This window comes from Haliaeetus leucocephalus, unplaced genomic scaffold (assembly GCF_000737465.1).
Source record: "Haliaeetus leucocephalus isolate CR32 unplaced genomic scaffold, Haliaeetus_leucocephalus-4.0 Scaffold484, whole genome shotgun sequence".
Taxonomy (NCBI): Eukaryota; Metazoa; Chordata; class Aves; order Accipitriformes; family Accipitridae; genus Haliaeetus; species Haliaeetus leucocephalus.
The window spans coordinates 3,299,881-3,318,899 of record NW_010972920.1 but is presented as its reverse complement, the minus strand read 5'-3'; the positions used below and the strand labels follow the sequence as shown (position 1 = coordinate 3,318,899).

Sequence of the window (19,019 nt, the reverse complement as noted above, 5' to 3'; positions counted from 1 at the left end):
TAATGCCAACTGAGCTCTGTTGTTTTTTTTTCCTGTAACTGTGAGGTGAGCCTTGAAAGGTGCATTACAGTGATTGTATATAGGAAGTGAGAGTGAGAGGGAAGGAGAAATAAAAACAACCAGAAATGAATTACAGAAGGTGACGCATATCAACATGACTTGAGAAATATGACAAAGGTTTCAGAAAGTATTATTGGAATATATGATGCCTCATGATGCTATTTTCCAGGGAACTGGCGTTTTGGCAAGGTGTGTACTGCTCCTCTCCCAGAGAGAAATGTTGCAGTAGTCAAACCTGACAGGTGTTCATAAATTTCTCCAGAGCAATTGGAGACCTTTTCTTCTGCGGTACCCTAGACTGTGCAATATAGGCCACCGAGCTGAGGAGAGAAATGTCAAGGAATTGATTGGTAAAAGCAGAAAAGGGAAAGTAGCTCAGTCTTTGCACGATGGCTGTGGGGTGTGACATTTTCCTAGCGACCTGATGAGGTAGGAGTTACACAGCTTTGCAGTCCTTTGAACAGACACAGCTGGTCTCTACTCCTTCCTCCCTGATGCTTTCATCTCTTCTTCCCCCCCCCCCCCCTATCACTGTACGCCATGGTTTCTAGCATATCCACACAGAATGTTTTTGTTTCTGTAGTTTCAGTTTCTGATTGCTTTCTCTGGCACGCATCCTGCCCTGCTACTCCTGACTGGAGCAAGTCGACGTGAGTGAAAGACTCACCGTCACGGGTGGCTACATCAGTCGCTGTCTCCTTCACTGGTGTGCAGTGGAAAGAGCAAGAGTAGGTTGGATTAAGCCTCAGTCGGTAAACACACACGCATGCTTCAACTTTGCTAGAAGCAGCCCCTATTGAAGGACACAGGTTACCTTCACGACTGGAGTTAAGTTGCACGTAACGTGCCGAAACTGCCATGTTTTTAAAATAAAATGCACAGCAAGGGCACTGATACAGAGATCAATTTGATAGCAAATTATTCCACCTTTATCATCACCACGTTCTTAGCAACATGAAGTGCCTTGCAACAGCACGCAGCTGCTCAGGCACAGAATATTCATTAAGTGAATTCATACTGGTTTTTTATCTTGGCGCTCTGCCCACCGTGCATTTTCATGCCAAGATAAGATTGCTTAGTCATTTGTTCTTTATGTGTCTTGATGGCTTTAAGAAAAGAACCTCAAGGGAAAAAGTTTTATAAGGCCTTTTTACTCGTTATAGCCAAGTAGCACGTCTTGGGCGCTCCCTTAAGCTGGCATTGTTAGGAAGGAGTCCGGCATCTCCCGTGCCATCAACTCACAAATTTGTTTTGTGGCTGCTCCTGTCCCCCCGGTACCTCGGCCCAAGATTGAATAGCGATCCTAGGCTGAGGGGACGGGGACGCGGAGGTCTTCAAGGCAAAAGCAGAGGAGCGGATTTTAGGAGCGATGGGCCTCAACGAACGGGAGACTATTGTAATTATTGTGGATGACCAGGTCACTGAAGAGGGGTATGACCAAAAAAGGACCTGTGGTGCAGCCACTACTGAATACAAACTATTTTCCCCTTCTTCTGATGAGAATATGGTCTTGAACCTTTTAATTAATGAACATAATTACCCCTGTCTAATAGATACAGGGGCAGCTTTTTTTTTTGCCTTGAATCAGCAGACCTATTATTCATCTGGGGTCTCAATGTGGGTTTTTTGCATTTATTTCGGGAAAGATACAGGTAACAGACAGGGCTTCGCTGGGTCCTCTGCTAGTTTTCTAAAATTCTAGTAAAAGATTTGCAGGATGTTGTGTTTAAAAAAAAAACAACAGATCTGTTTTGATACAGTTACGTTGATGATTTATTAATAGCCAAGGAATCGTGTGTAGCTGACACCCGAACCTTGCTGTTGGCCGTAGCTGAGAAGAACCATCGAACTTTTCCACAGAAATTACAATTTTTTTTAATAAGAGCAGCGTAAAATATCGGGGTTACATTCTCCAGCAAGAGGAGTGGCGTTCCCGCCCGGTCAGGTTTGACATCACCCCCCCCAGGGGGCTGACGCAAACACACCAGAGGTTGGGGACAGGCGGTACCTCAGGATCCCGCCTCCGCCCTGCCTCCCTCACGGCGGCCAGCCCACCTTCGTTCTCCCGCCGCCAACGGGCGGGGGCTGCCGGCCGCTTCGCGGTCCCGCCGGTTGCGGCCGCCATCCCTCAGGGCAGCCCGCCGTCCCTCACAGCCGGCGCGGCGGCTGCGCCTTTACGGCAGGCCGTTGCCCTGGTGACGGTGCGTTGGACCCGGGCCCGCGCCCGCCACCGTCCATCAGCGGGGCCGTGCGGCCCCGGTTCCTTCAACCCACCCCGGCCGCGGCTTAGCGGAGTTTCTCCGGTCCCCGGGCCTTCCGCAGGGGGAAAGCTGCGGCCATGGAGAAGTACCAGGTGCTGGGCCTCGTGGGGGAAGGCAGCTACGGGGTGGTGACCAAGTGCAGAAACAAGGAGACTGGGCAGATCGTCGCCGTCAAGAAGTTCCTGGAAAGCGAGGACGACGCGGTGGTGAGGAAGATCGCCGTGAGGGAGATCAAGCTGCTGAAGGTGACCAGGGGGGCGCGGGGGCTGTGAGGGCAGCTCAGGGGAGCGGGCCTGCGTTTTGCAGCAGAGTCGGACCAAACCGGTGGCTTTTTTGATGGCTTTGTGTTTAAATTCGTCAGCTGGGAGTCGCAGGACGACGCGCGCCGCGACCTCTTTATTTTGAAGCTCCTGTAGTTATCGCTCTAACAACCTGTCCTGCTGCAGGCGAGGGGAACGATGCAGCTCAGCGTGGGTGTTCTCTGGGGAGGGAGAGCAGCAGTGTGCGGGTCCAGCCTCTGCCGTGCGTGAGATGCCTCTTCACGGCGTATTTTGGATCTTAGTCGGGTGTTTTCAATACCTTCATGAAAGCAAATGTCTTGTTCGAGCAGAATAGGAAACTTCATGTCTGTGGTCTGAGTTTTTCTTGCAGTAAAGGTGGAGTGAGACCTACCTGTAGGGAGTTAGTGAGCTCTTGGGAGGAAACTGCCTCTTAAGACTTCTTAATAGTCCTTTAAGGAGGGGTGTTTATCCAGTGAAGTTACGGGATAGGTGTAAATTTAAGCCATTGTGTCAGTTTTGAAAGGGAAACACAGTTGCTTTTGACCATGATTTATAAAGTATAACTAACAAAGTCCAAACCAAAAGAGACTTGATTGGGCCCTGTTTGTATTTCCATGAGCAGCCAAGCCGTGGTAGATTTGTTTAGTCTTTGAGTTATAGCCTTGTAGAGCAGCTTTTTCCTTTGGCTGGGTGCTGTACTGGATTTGTCTGGCTAAATCTGGCTTCGTTAGAATCTAGTCTGTTTATGTGTCCTGTATTCAGCAGGGAAAGGTACGAGGAAGGGAGTCGCAAGGTCTCCATTCCCTCCTGATGGTAATTGTGTCCCCCTGTGTTGTGTACCACATTCCAGTACCTTGCTGCTGTCAATTTGTTGCAAAGTAAGGAAGTGCTGAACTTTTAAAACCTGCAGGTGAATGTTGACCTGAATGTGTGACAGTGTGCCTAACTAGACTGGGTACTGGTGTTACCTGATACAGAAAAATGCTTTGAGGAAAGTTTTACTTAATTTTGTTTTGTTTATGGCACTTTTCTGGCAGGTTTGTACTACCAGCGAGAAGCTGGAAGAGAACAGGTATCAGATTTCCTGAACCTTATCAATCAAAGGCTAGCCCCTAGGCTGAAGCCAGCTGGAATAATGTCCTTTGCTGTTTGAGTGCGTGATTTGGGCTGTAGATACTCTGTCTGGGAAAACACTCAAGAGGTTTAGATATACAGGGTTTTATGTGTATGCTCTTCAGTGTTTTGTCATGTGGTCTTTCTGCTTCCTCTCTTGGCTTTGTTCTTCCTACAGAAGCTTTTGCAAGTTCCTAAACTCTTTCATTGCCAGTTTTTTCTGCTGCGTTCCTTTGTGAATAGGAGCCAAGGATGCAGGGTGACGTTCCGTGCCAGGTCATACATCTGTTGTTCTGATTGCTCTTTTGACTGCCTTCAGCCCCTGTGTTTGCCACCGTAATCTCCAGCAGTAGTTGCAAGCATTTTCTTTCTTCCCTTGTGCCACAGGTGGTATGCACAGAAGAGTGCTTGTCTCTGCATGGGCACATGTGGTAGTTTTAAACGTTGGGACACAGGTGATCAGTCTGGTGAAGAAATGAAGGAAAGTCTTATTAAAGCTGGAGTGCATCTAGGCTTTTCCTCTGATGCAGGGCATTTTGGAGGAGGGAATACGTGCAAGGCTGTCTGCTCTCCTCTTGGCTGCCACAAGTGTCTCTTTGCAATTCTGCCAGACTATAGTCCCTGTGCTCTATAGGAAAAAAGGTGATCTCTGCCATTGCTGCAAGAGCTACAGACCCTTAGAGTTAATAGAAATGTACATGTTGGAGCTTGAGATGCAGCCAGCAGCTCCAAGTGTTGTCCTCTCAAACTCCTGTAAACAGATTGGTGTGAGTTTGGATCGTACCTGATCTGTTGGCCAGGCTGGCTTAGTTACTGAGTCAAAGCACGTACCACCTCCCAGGTGTGTTGGGAATTAACTTGTTTTCCTGGGTAAATGGAAACTTAGCAAGGGGAACATTTCCATGTATAGCTCAATAAGTGTGGCCTCTCATAGTGAAAATAAATACCTAGAGATTTAATCTTTCTGTAGTTTCTTTACTTGCGTGCTCCCTGTGAACCTAATTCTTTTATTTTTTAATATTTTTTTTCCTCCTGTTCTGGAGTTTGGGCAAAAATTTAATCGTGGCTGAAAACAGGAAAACCTCTTTAGGTCTCCTATGCTGGGAAGGAAATATTTTTGAGAAAAGAGCTTTTTTTTCTAATTGATCATCTTTTTTAAAATCTTCACTTTTCAGACCTTTTAAGAAATCTGAGTCTATGACAGACCCAGATGCAGGTTGGCTGGTACTCCCTCTGGACTGGCAGAGCATTTCCCCTACAAGTCCCTGTCTTCTGCAGTCCTTTTGTATCTTCCTTGGTCGAGATCCCTGGGCTATGGTGCTGCCTTTAGGCAGCCTCCAGTGATGTTTCCCTGCCAGGCTCCAAGCTAATAAATAACTGCGCATTGTAGCATGGTCTGTTTTGTTCAAGTGGTGTGTGGTAAACCGGTGTTACAAATGTGTAACGAATTGGAGGTAGATTCTTGGCTGGTCAGAATTCGATGACAAAATAGCTAGAAAATACAGTAGCTTTTTTTTTTTTTCTTTCTATTTAAAGTTGCAGGGTTTTCTTCTGTCTTCAGCTTCCCCCTCTGCATAATACTGGGGAAAAAACCACCCTCTTCAAATCCTTGGCAATTCTCAGTCTGAATCCACTAGACAAAGTTTAATAGAAGCTGTTTAATTGTTAACACTATTATAGGTAAGAATTCTGAACTTTCCTTTTATCCATTCAATGTGCTTGTATTCTGGCATGTTAGTTATCGTAAATGTGTATAAGCTGGCAGTGCCAACAGAAATGCTTTGGGTACGGTAGGACCTTAAAAGTCTATCAGCCTTATTAGAAAAAATTAAGATACACTGAGTAGTTGGCAATTGTTAAAGGCTTTTCAGTCATGGGTTCCTCTAGGTTTGCTTTATTAACAACTGAGAGTTGGGCCACCAGCGCAGTGAAGGGCAAACTTCCAAAAATTTCTCAGTCTTATATACCTTTTACCACCCATTATCCCAGTCCAAACTCTTTGTAATTTTCCAGTTGATCTCGGCTCCCGTGTCATTATCATTCCTCAACTTATCTCATCAGTTCTCGTGTCCCGGTTCTTCTGAAGTTAGTGGTCGTAGGCAGAAGGTCTTGGGTCACCACAATCACTTATCTTCTTACACATCAAAGATCACCTTTGAATTTCTGAAAATCACTCAGGCTATTCTATTAATTTATCTTGTTCTAAAGTTAATCACTTACTCTCATGTCTTAGGTCTAAGATGTATGATCCTTCCTGTGTTGATTCAGCTTGACTGGGGTTTTAGCCAGCCATGGTGGAGACTACACATAGGACAAATAAGCAGCTTATACATATTGTTTTATAAGCACCTGCATTCTACTAATCACATCTAAAGCAATCTCTAATCATTAGTTACATGTCTGATACGAATAGTCTTAGAAACAATGAGGCTTAAGGCCTAGTTCCTGTTACAGTGATGAACTGGCAGCTAGGTAGAACAGAGAAGCATTGCAGCTGGTTTTGTTTTCTTGTAAATGGGGATGTAAAAGATTTTAAAAAAGAGGACCTAGAGAAGGGAATGACAGAGAAGAGTAGTAAAACTTCCTGGAAATGTGGGAGAGAAGAGATGAATCAGCTTTGGATTGTTGGGAGAGGCAAAAAGTTTTCTTAAAACAGAAAGTTGAGAGCTGTCTTCAGCAATCCTTTGAATCTTGTCTTGAAGAGGTAGCTAGTATTGCTCCTAGTTCCCTGCCCTGAGGGAGGAGGCAGGGTAGCACAGTGTTACTTGGTCACCTTGATAAGAATATCTCCTAAAAGGAGTTTGAGTCACAGATACAGCCCAATGTTACAGGAACAAGCTGTGTTTATTGCTGCTTGAGCTGTTTGTAAGCAAAACCAGGGAATTAGTAAGGAGTCCCTGCAGCTCATCAGTCATGGTTAAATGCCCTGTTGTTCTCGCAGTGGTCAGACATACTTGGCAGAATGCTGAACTTCCCGGTACAAACCGTGCAGCTTTGTCTTTCCTGCTAGCTCGGGGACCTCTGGGTTTTCCTTTGCTATGGCAAGTCTTTGTGGGAGATGTTGTTAGGTGCCTGCTGTTTCTCACGTCTTTCTCATTTGTCTCTCAAATGTTCCTCTAGATTTCTTTTTTAGTTCCTCAAGACTTATCTGATGTGGAACATAAGCTTGCTCTAAAGCTTGTCAAGATCAGGGCATGAGTTAGTGTCACCTCTTATGTGAGGAGAATATTTTGAGAAGCAGAACGCGTGAGATTTTTCCAACAAAACAACAGTGTGTTTTCAGCATCCCCATTAAGAAGAAATGTCCTTAGTCAGTGTTTTATTTCTTTTTAGGTTACAAAAACAGGTGTCTGCATATATGAGGTGGTGGAAATCCTCCAGATAATGTTAAAAAAATAAAATAAAATTGGTGAAATAAAACCTATTCAAAAATATCAGTGAGCTGATTTTAAGAATAAATGAGTGTGAGTGCCATCACAAGAAGAGCATGCCAGGGCAGTGAGTGCAGTGGCTGGGTTGCAGTTGAAAGTATCTGGTTGTAGTTTACCCATTATATGCTGTCAAGCTCTCATAAAATATTTTCCTGTTTTATAACAGCAACTCAGGCATGAGAATCTCGTGAACCTGCTGGAAGTGTGTAAAAAGAAGAAACGGTGGTATCTGGTGTTTGAATTTGTGGATCACACGGTGCTTGATGACCTTGAGGCGTTTCCAAATGGACTAGACTACAGCAGGGTTCGGAAATACTTATTTCAGATTATGAGAGGAATAGCGTTTTGTCACAGTCATAATGTAAGTATGCATAAGAAGTCAGCTCTGTAGTTAACCTTGAATGAATAGATACAGAAGCCTATATTTTTCATATATATTAAAACTTAGAAAAATAAAGCTTTTGCCAAAAAGGAAGAGGCAGGGCAGAAGGGCTGGACTGAATTTCATGTAAAATGTCAGAGCTTGATGTCAGGTAATCCAGTAGTCTGTCTCTGATTGATTTGTGAATGTGTTTCAAAGGAAGGGTCCAGAAGTCCATGGGGATCCAACACTTGGTGGCACCTTATTATAGGTTGGCTTATCTTGCAGAGGGAGATTATCAGTCTCACTTTAAAAAGTTTGACTCCAATAGGTCTATGTAAACATGTAGGCTTGCTTTTTTCTTTTCAGTATTTTTAGGTTTTTGTTCTTGACTGAATTATAACAGGTTTGCCAATTTAATCATAGTTGTGTAACTCTCTATATAAACACATGTGCATTTATTTATTTATTTTTATGTTTGGGAAACTGTGTCTCTTATGAATTCCAAAAATACTCTTCACGTTTAACTGCAGGACATGCCCATGGCCCTTGTAATACTTACAGCTTTTAAACTTGTGGTCAAGGCCAGATTTTCAAGCATAATAAAGTGTGCCTGTTAAAATACCTACACTAAATACACCTGCAGAACATATGCAGAGCAATACATAAAATAAATGCTTCTGTGTGCAAAAATTAGAGGTTCTGTGTTCACCTGTGTACTTGGGTCGGCACTTGTTCATTGACTGTGTGCATGTAGCTGTCTTTTACAGTTTCTGTATGTTTCCCACACCTGCAAAAATGTAGTTTTCTACCTGGATGCAAGAAAGCTACTATTTTTGGTGAGCCAATCACTTTACTATGTAGAAATGGGGAATTTATTTGTCTTGACTTTCTTTTCTCTGCGCAGATAATACATCGGGATATTAAGCCAGAGAACATACTAGTTTCCCAGTCGGGAGTTGTAAAACTATGTGACTTTGGATTTGCCCGTACCTTAGCAGCTTCAGGGGAAGCTTACACAGACTACGTGGCAACCCGATGGTACAGAGCTCCAGAGCTGCTGGTGGGAGATATCAAATATGGCAAGTAAGACTGGCACGCGAGGCTGCAGAAGGGTTGTAGGCTTGTGGGGAGTATGGGGCAGGGGGATGCTCTGGTTTTTGGGGAGGCAGGGGACTATTGCTTGGCAAACAGGTTAAAGGGATGCTGTTCAGCATTCCCTGGTTATTCACTTATAAAGTTTTAAGCTTTCCTCTTCTCTTTCCCACTCTGCAGCTAGCTACTGCCAGTGCTAGGCTTTCCTGGCTCAAAAGGTGAGGAGAGCCCTCAGCATTCCTGGTCTGTTGTCTATAGGAGCTTTTCAGTTGCCAATGGTAGCATTGGGGAGGCTATGACAGACCTCAGTCCTGTGCAGTTGGAGTCATGGAGGGAAGACAGAAAAGTCCCTCCAACAATTCTAGATGGACATTTCAGGAGGGAGGAGGTGGGATGAATGAGATTTTTCTTAATGGGATCCCCAGTGCCACAAAACCTGGTCAGAACTTAAACTGTGTTATTCACAGGTCTGTTAGTACAATTGTGCGGGTTTATGTATGTCCCTGTATTACTTAATTTTCAGCAAATATGCTTGAAGAGCGGATGCCTGCAGAAAGAGGAGCTGCTTACCTTTGTGCTCTCTGAAGTGCAAGATTCTACTAATGTGTTATGTTGTATTAGTATTTTTAAAGCATTAGTTTTTGGAACCTGATTTTACATCTGTCAGGCTTCTGCTAGCATTTGTCTGTTTCAAGAGCCGAATCCTTGCCATTCATCAGAGCACTTGTAAGCTTGAAAAACAGCTGTCTTGCTGTTTCGGGGAGCAGAGCTGCCCTCGGGGCTCCTAACCTGCTGAAGACGTACTATGCGCTTGCCTGGCTCAGACTTTAGATCAGAGACAAATGAAGCTGTGCTGAGCTGGGGTGTTGTTTGTTGTTTTTTTTCCAGGGCTGTGGATGTGTGGGCTATTGGCTCTCTGATAACAGAAATGCTTACAGGAGAGCCCCTTTTCCCTGGAGATTCAGACATTGACCAGCTCTACCATATCACCAAGTGCCTGGGTAAGAAATGCCTGTTGGCCTCCTAGTGCCTGCTTAGTAATGAAGGAGTGAAGTACATTTTGAGAGGGGGAAGTAAGGTGCAAGGAGAAAGGCTGTGGTGTGTGTATTTAGGAGAGCATATACTCTTAGCGCCTTTTACAAAGGGGGAGCTAGGAGCTTGCGAGTACAGCATCAATTCGTGGTGCACAGGTGGAAAGAGAACAACTCAGACTGTAGCTCTTACAGTAGTGCTGACCCAGTATTTCAGCCTCTCAAATGTTTCATGGGACTCTTCTGTAGTTATTCCATGGGGTTGCTTTGTTTGTGTGATTCCAGGTAATTTAATTCCAAGACACCAAGAGTTATTCTATAAAAATCCCCTTTTTGCTGGCATGAGGTTGCCTGAAGTGAAGGAGGTTGAATCTCTGGACAAACGATATCCTAAGCTCTCTGCTGCAGTACTAGATTTAGCCAAGGTAATTAACTGATCGTTTATTATGAACATTTTTCTGTTTACTTGTCCTTCGCCTTGGGGAAGTGAATACAGCCTACGAAAGGGCTGAGGCTGTTAAACTGGCTTTCCCTCAATTACCTATACAATGAGCAATTGCTTGGGTTGGTACCTTAGTGAGGACTGCAAGGGTACAACAGCCACCGTCCTGGGTGGCAGGGGATACTAAGCTAGTCATCTCCAGAGCCAAAATAATCACTCTATATCCTCCAGGGAGGATTTGTAGTATCTAGTGCCCCACTAAGTTTTCCAAGGAGATTTGAAAGGTGAAGAAGGGCTTGTATGTTGAAAGTGTCCCACGTACACTTCACTGCATCAGTCGATCTTTTGGAAGGTCTCCCAAGAAGTTTTGCCCCCTTGTCTGCTACCTAAGTGGATGCTACGTAGATGATACACAGCCCCCGACTTCTTACTTGCTAGCAGAGCCGTGTGGATAGTGTTTTCTGCCAACCCTCCCTCTACTTGCTGGTGGAGGTACTGCAAGCAAGTAGACTTGGATGGGATGTCATCCAAATGTGTGCCATGCTCTTGGAGCTATGTGTCTACCATGTGAGAATTAGGAAGCCTACAACTTTGTAATAGATTCTGGAGAATCCTTCCAGGGAGTGTTTTTGTGCTTTGACACAGTCATCTGGAGCACTGATATGTTGGGTAACTAAAACAACCTAAAAACAACATGGTTGTATTTGAAATGTCTGATGATCAAAACAGTTTCTAAAGCCTTAGCCAAACAAATGTAACTGAAAACAAGGGAGGTTTACTGAGAGCAGAGTGATCTATTTGTATGACAGGTATTCCCTATGCAATAAGTCTTTGTGAGCATTAGTGACTGGAATGGAAGCAGTCAGCAAACATTAATCTTCTTCAGTATTGGTGTCTCTTGGGCCCATCTCAATATAACAGGCCCTAGAAGGGGAAGTTTTGCAGCTTTTTTCTTGACTTCAGTCGGAAATGCTAAAGCCTTTGTTTCGTTTCTAATGTATTTGCTTTCTAATGTTTCTTTTGATTTGACAGAAGTGTTTGCAGATTGATCCAGACAAAAGACCATCCTGTGCCGAACTCTTGCAGTGCGATTTCTTTAACAAGGATGGATTTGCTGAAAGGTAAACGGTTCATTTCTTGCTCAAAGCAGGCTCATATTAGAAGTAAGTTAAGCAGTTCCGCTTGAAGATTGCACGTGGGGTTCGCAGAGCTGACAGCTGCTGAATGTCTTGGTTTTGTTTGGTTTTAGCCTTCCTGGAAGTAGGAGAACGGTTGAAAGGGAAAACACATTGCAGCGGCATGTTTGCCTCATTACCTTGTTATGACATTAATTCCTCAGTGTGCGCACCCAGTGTCACACTGTATTGGGTAGTATAGTCTTACACTGTATGCACTGTCTGCATCTACACCAGACTGGGACATAAATATATTTATTGCTGTAATGTGAAAAGCGTGTGCTTGTAAGATTGTATTTATTTTAATGGATACATCATATTTGGTTGGCTTCTCAGTTAAAAAGGCATGGTTTGTTTGATTACTTAAAAGGCTATAGGAGCCTGGGCTGAACACCAACTGATGATGATACTGAGATTAACAGAAACCCTTTCCCCCCCCCCCCTTATATGGAATTTAGATTTGCTCAGGAGCTTAAATTGAAGATTCAGAAAGATGCCAGAGACCATCAATTACAAAAAAAATCAAAAATCAGCAAAAGGGACAAAGATGATGTTTTAGAAGAAAGAAAAATTATTGGTGTCCAGGTTGGTCCATCTTTGTTTTCCAAACCTGTATTTTTTCTTATTTGTTTTATGTTTTAAAGTCACTATATAAGTATGTGCAGCAGTTTAAGTTCATAGCAAAAATATAAGCATAGTTTTCCATTTTATTTTTTTTTAATAAAGATTAGGTAACTGTGACGTGCCAGAGAAGCTCACCTTTGGAGGCCACTGTGAGTCTAAACAGTGCTGAAGATCCTGTCGCCTGATTCAAGGCAGTACGTTAGGCCTGTGCCCGCACAGCTCTGACACTCAGTGCAATACAGCCTGCAGGCTGTTGTGTAGAAGTTCTGTGCCTTTGATTCTAGCTGTTTGGCTGCTGCAGGGTTGCTCTTGTGCTTGGCTCAACAGTCTGCAAGTGGCTATTTGGGCAGTCCCTTGCAGGTAAATTACATTGTGATGCAGTGACTGGTAAATACAGAGCTGAAGGGAGAATCAATTGGGAAGCATAAGTCATCTTGAATCATGAAAACATGCTTGTATGCTGCTGTTTACCTGTGTTAAAGCCCTGACTCCAAAATTATATATTTTGCTTTCAATCAGATATTAAGGAGCAGAGGCTTCAGAGTGACTTTGAGGTGACATTGGGCTCAGTTCTTATTTCATTTCTTTGGAAGTGACACAGGATACGGCTGTTCTTCCTCCATCATTTCCAATCCCATTTTAAGGTGACTTATTTATAGAGGGTGCTAGAATCCTGACGGGTCTCCTGCTTAATGGAAAACAGAGGTTTTCTAGTAAAAACAAATCCATCTCATCAGCTCCTTGCAGAATCATGCAGGTTTAGGCTTTTGACCATTTTTTCCCTGCAGGCAGTGCTCTAAGCTACTTTTTAAACATGACTAAGAGAAAGATGATGCTTATTTTCCCAAACAGGATTTCAGCATTGACCCAAAGAGCAGAGATGCAAAGCTATTAAAGGCGAAGCGCTCTAAAGCTGATGCAGAGAAAGCAGACCGATCCTCCAACCTGAGCTCCCTCTACGACAGTGCGATCAACCCATTTAAAATAAGCCCTCAAACCAGCCTAAAAGATTCCAGCAGCAGCTTGGACTATGCCAAGAATGCAGGCATAGTTATCCCTCCCATCAACCAGAACTTTTCTCCCACCACGGTTGGGATGGGTCCTGTGCCTGGGAACCTTAGTTACAGGTATGGGAGCAGAGCTAGAAGAGCTCGTATCCATCATCCCTCTTGCCGAGGAACTGTAATGTCCTGAGAGAGGTGCAGGGTGATGACGTGGGTATGTGACATGCGGGTTTGGGACAGGACACGGCTAGAAACAGCTCTTGGGTGGAGGATTGTACGTGGATCAGAAGGCCCAACTTCACCTTGAGCAGCTGTGCTTGTCCACGCAGGCACAGGGTCCATGTGTTTCTGCATTTGGCAAAGTTCTACTGAACAGCAAGAGTTTGCCAGCTGCTGTGACACTGGCCTTTCTTTGACTCATGGCTTGTTCTTTGGACCGAACTTCTCTGTTAACTGATCTCACAAAGGATATTCTCCTTGTAAGCCTTCTTTCCAAGCATTTAATGACAGTGTTTCTGGATGTCTTGCTTTTGTTGTTTGTATATTCACCATGTTACCCCAGTTAACACAAAGTTTGGGGCATTTTTGATTACAGAGTTGATGAAAAGAGTAAAAAATACTTGAACCCATTTCTAAAGCAACGGAAGCATTCTCCAGCAGGCCATTACAGTGTAAGCTTGACATCGGTAAGTCATCTGTCTTTCCCCCTTGGCAAAGCAAAACCAAATTCTGAACTCAAGTATGTGTTTTATTGTCAAGAATCCCATCTGTTGCAGTCTTTACCATAACTCCCAACTAGAAAGATTATTTTCTTTACCCCTTTTTTTACCTATAGATGTGTTGTCTGCTATCCTTTGCTAATAGTTATCTTATATGAAACATATTTTGTGTCAGAGGAGAATTTTAAATGAGGGGAGCAGTCCAACGGGATATCTGTGAGACTTGGAATATATCCATAGTCTCCTCTCTGGTCAGGAAAAGTAGACCATGTGTGCCGCGCTACTGAAGCGGAATTGAAGATTTGGATGTGACGTGGTCAGGGCCTTGTTTAGTCATATCATAAATGCATTAAAAATTGAAAATGAAAACAAGTGAAATGGAAAGCTTTCCACTGCACTCACTACCTAGGTAATATTCTTCCCTTGCCAGCAGGAACACTTGTCTTTTTACAGATAACTAATCTGAGCTGTTCTCCAAGTGTTGTATTTTGTCTCTCTGAAAGCAGTCTCGCTTATATGATTGGGTTTTTTTGCTGTGGTTGTTCCTTTGTTTATAATGTATAAATGACACTTGAGCAGAATGGATTCCTTCACACGCATTAGAGTCTCTTCTTTTACTCTTGTGGACGTTCCAACTACAGCCGAACATTGCTGTGTTGGTGCATTTTTAAGCTTGAAAATAGCTTTCATTTTTCTACATTTCCATGAGCTGGTACTTATGCCTTTTGATTACAGGTGACTAATGAAAAAAACATCCTTCAGGCAAATAGGAAAAAATGGGAATTCTCCAAGACAGATGTGCGTTTGCCAGAACTAAATCATCTCCCTGAACTGAGAGGAGTGGAAGGTATGAGCTTTGATGTCCTCTAAATAAAACCTGGATACTAAATAAGTGGCAGGAAGCGGTATGCGTTACAACAGTCAGCTCTTGCTTCCTTAACATTGTATGCATTGGTTGTGTTTTGCAGCGTGGCATCCCAGATTTCTGAAAAAGGAAAATAAAACAGTTTCAGAGTTCCGTGTCCCCTCCCTTGCTGCTATTGACCTCCATAACCCAAGTCTAGCCTCACAGCAGGTAACAAAGCAATAAAATAGTTTGTGCTGCTCTGTATTTGTTTGGTCCAGGACTTTCTGAACAGCGTGACCCACAGAATTCCAGTGTGACTCTTAACAGAAGCAGAACTTGCCTTGGTTTCTTAACTGTCTAAGTAAAAGGACCTGAGGCCTTACACGGGGGGAAGAGAAGAAGGGTGGCAGATGAAACATGGGGCTCTATTTTTCTCTCTGAGGTTAGACTCTCACTGCTAAGACAGACAGCATGAACTGTTGCTATTTCAGCTGGCTGGATCAAGGTGCAAGTAGGCCTGATTTACCGGAGTTGAATAGAGACCAGGAGGGACACGTGTTTTGAGGAGAACTGTTCCGGCTGTGTTAGATGTTGAGGGGCTGAGTGCAGTACGGAGGGAGAAAGCGTAGGAGCCAGGCATAGGGAGAGAAGGGGAAAGCTTGCAACTCTCTTAAAGATTAGTTCCTCAGTGACACGGAGACATTGTTTGAGAGATAGGTAATTCCATAGGCAGTCACTTTGGCTACCTTGCTTCCAGTTGAGAATTGGTGGACTGTATTGGGACGAGGGGGGAAGCATTTTTAAAGTCTGATTTTATCAAAGAACAGATTTGTTTTAAGTTACATGTTGGCATCGCATATGTCCCTAGAAGGTGGTTTCTGATTGTTCTATTTATACTACGCTTGGAAATTAACCCCCTTTTTTTTTTTTTTTCTTTCTTTCCCAATTTACAGCTGTCAGGGACCTTGATGCCCGATGCATCAGAAGCCAGCTTCCCCAGAGTTGAGCATTAGCCTTATGGAGAAGATCACACCTGCCTGTAAAAGGTAGGCTTTAATTTCTGCAGTTTAGCCTTCTGGTGGCTTCAATTTCTGCTGTGTAGTCTTGTCATGTCTTTCAAATGGATAGTTTCATGAACACTTACCTAGTTGGGAGGTGCAATGGGAAAATCTTTTGCACTTCATGTTCTCGGTTAGGACACCTAGCTATGACAGACTTCTTACTGTGAGCAGTGTGCAGTTTTCTTTACAGATACTGAAGTTGGCTGTGGCAGGTAAATCATTTTCCTGAGCTGAGGTGCTAGGCATTGGCATTGGAAATTAAGCAGCTCAGGAAGTTGGGGGTTGAGCAAGCTGACAGAATAACAAAAAGGGGAAACTGGCTGCCTTCACATGAGGAGTGGAAGAAATGGGTTTTACGTACAGCATTGTCAAGTGCATCACAGAAAATGGACTTTCTTGCAAGAAGGGAGAAAAGCGTTTGGGGGGGCTTGTCAAGCTTAACATTAGAGAAAATATTTAGTAACTATGTCATGCATTTTAATGTAGCTGAGATACCTCAGTGCTCTCCAAGTATGAGATAGGAGTCTGGGAGAGAAGGAGTCCTGGCTATGTGGTTGACTTGTCTTAAGATTGAAGTACTAAATTTGAATTCTGCCACTCTATTTGCACTTTCACGTAGCATTGCATCTTATCATTCCAGATTGTTTTAAGCTGAGGCTTTTAATGTGGTTTTAATACTTTCTCATCTTGTCCATTGAAAGACATGCAGTTCTTTCAGTCAGTCAGTTTATCTGAAAGAAAACTCATAGAAGAAAATGTGTGGATTTGTTTGTTGTTTTGCTTTTCTCTGTTGGGGTATTGTTACATCTTATGCTCAGCATCTTCCTGCGAGTCTGCTCTATGTGTTGGAGTTTGTCTTGTGCTCTTGAAAGCTAGAAATGCAGTGCTTAGCTGAGGGTTTTTACTCTCATTATCACCCCTCTTTTCTCACTGAGGCTGGGCACCGAGACTGTACCTTCCAGAGGGAGAAGTTGGGGAGAATAAAGAGGGAAGGAGACAAGGTGCTCTGGAAGGGTCTTCGGGGCTGTGCTCCAGAATCTCTCTGGCTCTATTGGAACCTTGTGTCCTGCATAGATGGGCTTTACTCAATGCTCTGGGTACACTGGTGCTGCCAGCCTGGATGTGATCACATACCTGCTCCTCCGGGGATTCTCTCTGTGGCCGCAGGGAACGCCAGGCACCACAGCCTCCCTCCTCTCCTACTCAGTGTTAGTTACAGATAGCCACGAGCGTGCCATGGCAATACTGTGTGCGTTAGGTTTTTTTTCTTTTGGGCTCTGGTGGTTCCTTTTTGAGGAGAGGGAGCAGCTGCTGACTCTGAAATCTCTGCACCAATGCTGGACGTGCTTGTAATCTATATGAGTGTATTTGTCACTTACATTCATGTGATGCGATGACTTAATGCTACTAGGAAGAAAGAAGAAAAACCATTGGGGTGGGAAGCAACCCTTATAATAGAAGTGGGGGAAAAAGAAACCTTACTAAAGTTGTCTCTTCTACGAAGCACAGATGTGTAAGTGCACAGCTTTAGCAAGGTAAGGACATGTAATAAATCAAAATAAAGGAAACATACCATCAGGGACTACCTCTGGTTTTGTTAGCCCGTCCATAACATCATTCTGCTTTTCTCCTCGATGCAGGTGGCTGAAACAGTGGGAACAATCCACCTGAGTTTCCAGGTGCTAAAGCTGCAAGGTCTCTGCAGGAGAGAGGAGGATCCCTTACTCTCTTGTTAGCCCAGCAGACTGCCATGGGAAGAGGCTCAGGTCCAGTCCAAGGACAGAGCTCACGCTGCCATTGCTGCTGGATTTCTTGCATGCAAAACAGCTGGTGAAACATTGACTTTCTGGCCTAGGGCCGGGTCTTATCTGAGGTTGCTCAGAGAAAAACAGTGGTTATTGGTGTGTGACAAGGGTAGAAGCTGGTTTGGAGGATTTTGAAGGAAGCTGGGCTTTCTTTTGTCTAACTGCTGCCCTCTTGAGGGTTTCTCTTTAAATGAAGAGAGTAGATATCTGCTGAATTTGCCATGTTTTGGTGGGCTACCTGATCTGTATTGGAAAGCACCTTTGCCTTGACAAAAATGTCAGTGAAGAAAATGTTTGTGCAAGAAATACGATGTTTAAATGTGTAAATGTTCCCAACTGTTCCTTTGAAACCCTTGCTAAGGCTCAGCAGCATGTGTGATCTTGTGTTAGGTTCCTTTTCCCTCCATGCTTTCATCCCCCAGTCTTTGGGTGGTTGTTTTTCAGGTGTTTAACTCGGCCTGTTGTCTGGCCATGCTGGGTGAACGTCTGGCTACTGTTAACGGTGAAGGAAGAATAACAGTGTAAAATACTGAGCTGTGTAGCAAGTGGCATGTGAAATGGTTTCTGTGAACGCTCAGTAACTCCCTTAAGTCATCAGTCCTTTAGGTTCCTTGGGGGTTGGGACATGCAAGTGTAAAACTTGACAGTGGCTTGTGGAGAAAGATGGCATCGCTGTTATCTTGGGTCTGTTATGAGACCATTTTTGCTTATCTGCCTCCAAGCTGGCTGTGGTCAGTTCTGTGCTGTCCCTGTGTTGCTCACAACTCAGTTTTCCAGCAGCTCGAGGCTGCTGTCACAGCTCACACCCCTGTACGGTGTAGTTAATTTTGGAACTTGTCTTTGGAACACAAAATATGGCCTTTACCATCGATGTACTGTGGCAGAATACAGTATGAATGTCATCATATTTAGAACTTCCTGGCTATGCTGTGTTTTGACACTTACGTTAAAATTTGTAAATAAAAGGATAATCAAATTCCAGATTTCTTGGTACTAGCGTGTGCTTACAAATGTGAGATGTGCTTGCTTTCTTCCCTGGACTTGGTGTTATATCTTCTCATTTATATTGATGGCATTACTTGCATTTAGAAATAGGACTTTTGAATCAGTTTTTATTTAACACTTGACATCAAGTTTCTTGCAGCCATTTACAAGCACAAGTTCCTAATGTCCCTCAGCAGCATCCAGACAGCACCTAGCTGACTGCATATCCAATGTGCCCTTTACCTTTCCAGCTTGGCTGACCTACTGGCAACAGCTCTGTTACGTTCCCGTCGCCCTGCTTTTTCTTTGCTGCTATGAACTGCTCTGGGGTAGCCCAGTTGTACCCATAGAGAATATTCCCAGCTGGCCACAGCAGTCATTCATTTAGTTAGCTGTGGGCAAATGCAACCAAGCTACTTGTCTAAAATTGACCGACAGGGAATTCACCAAAGCCCCAGTGGACGGAGCAGCCCCCAGCCGGGGCCGGGTGCTTCTCCTGGCACAAGCACCGAGATGCTCATCCTCAACACCGGTGGGTGGTGGGTCCTTGTCTCAGAAACAGCAAACAGCTCCTCCTGGAAAACATTCAGGGGAAACCTCCCTGCTGCCCACCTGTGGGCTGGTTTCCCCTGTGGTGCATCAGATGATTTCTGAGTTTATTATTGGGGGGGGAGAAAGGTTTTAGGGGAATGGGGGGAAAAAGGGAAGGTTGGGGGAGGGGGAAG

The 19,019-nt window shown here is 44.1% G+C and overlaps 1 protein-coding gene across 2 annotated transcripts; it reads left to right on the top strand.

The window, feature by feature from the left end:
• Nucleotides 1-2,274: 2,274 nt before the first annotated feature.
• Nucleotides 2,275-18,203, top strand: CDKL2 (cyclin-dependent kinase-like 2 (CDC2-related kinase)). 2 transcript variants are annotated; one of them, XR_774877.1, is made up of 14 exons: nt 2,275-2,566; nt 7,313-7,507; nt 8,415-8,593; nt 9,491-9,603; nt 9,919-10,058; nt 11,108-11,196; nt 11,709-11,835; nt 12,727-13,001; nt 13,474-13,564; nt 14,333-14,444; nt 14,566-14,672; nt 15,398-15,490; nt 16,805-17,040; nt 17,146-18,203. XR_774877.1 is itself a non-coding variant. In XM_010575533.1 (13 exons), the coding sequence occupies exons 1-12, from the start codon at nt 2,399-2,401 to the stop codon at nt 15,455-15,457; spliced, it is 1,656 nt and encodes a 551-aa protein (XP_010573835.1). In that variant the 5' UTR covers nt 2,275-2,398; the 3' UTR covers nt 15,458-15,490; nt 17,146-18,203. The 2 variants fall into 2 exon arrangements, 1 of the variants encoding a protein (XP_010573835.1); XM_010575533.1 differs by lacking the exon at nt 16,805-17,040.
• The last annotated feature ends 816 nt before the right edge of the window (nt 18,204-19,019 follow it).

Bases quoted from the DNA above. Each gene is read 5' to 3' on its own strand.
- CDKL2 (XM_010575533.1), top strand. From the start codon at position 2,399: ATGGAGAAGTACCAGGTGCTGGGCCTCGTGGGGGAAGGCAGCTACGGG. The intron at 10,059-11,107 runs GTAATTAACTGA...TTGATTTGACAG, and splicing joins CAGTACTAGATTTAGCCAAG to AAGTGTTTGCAGATTGATCC. The intron at 13,565-14,332 runs GTAAGTCATCTG...TTTTGATTACAG, and splicing joins ACAGTGTAAGCTTGACATCG to GTGACTAATGAAAAAAACAT.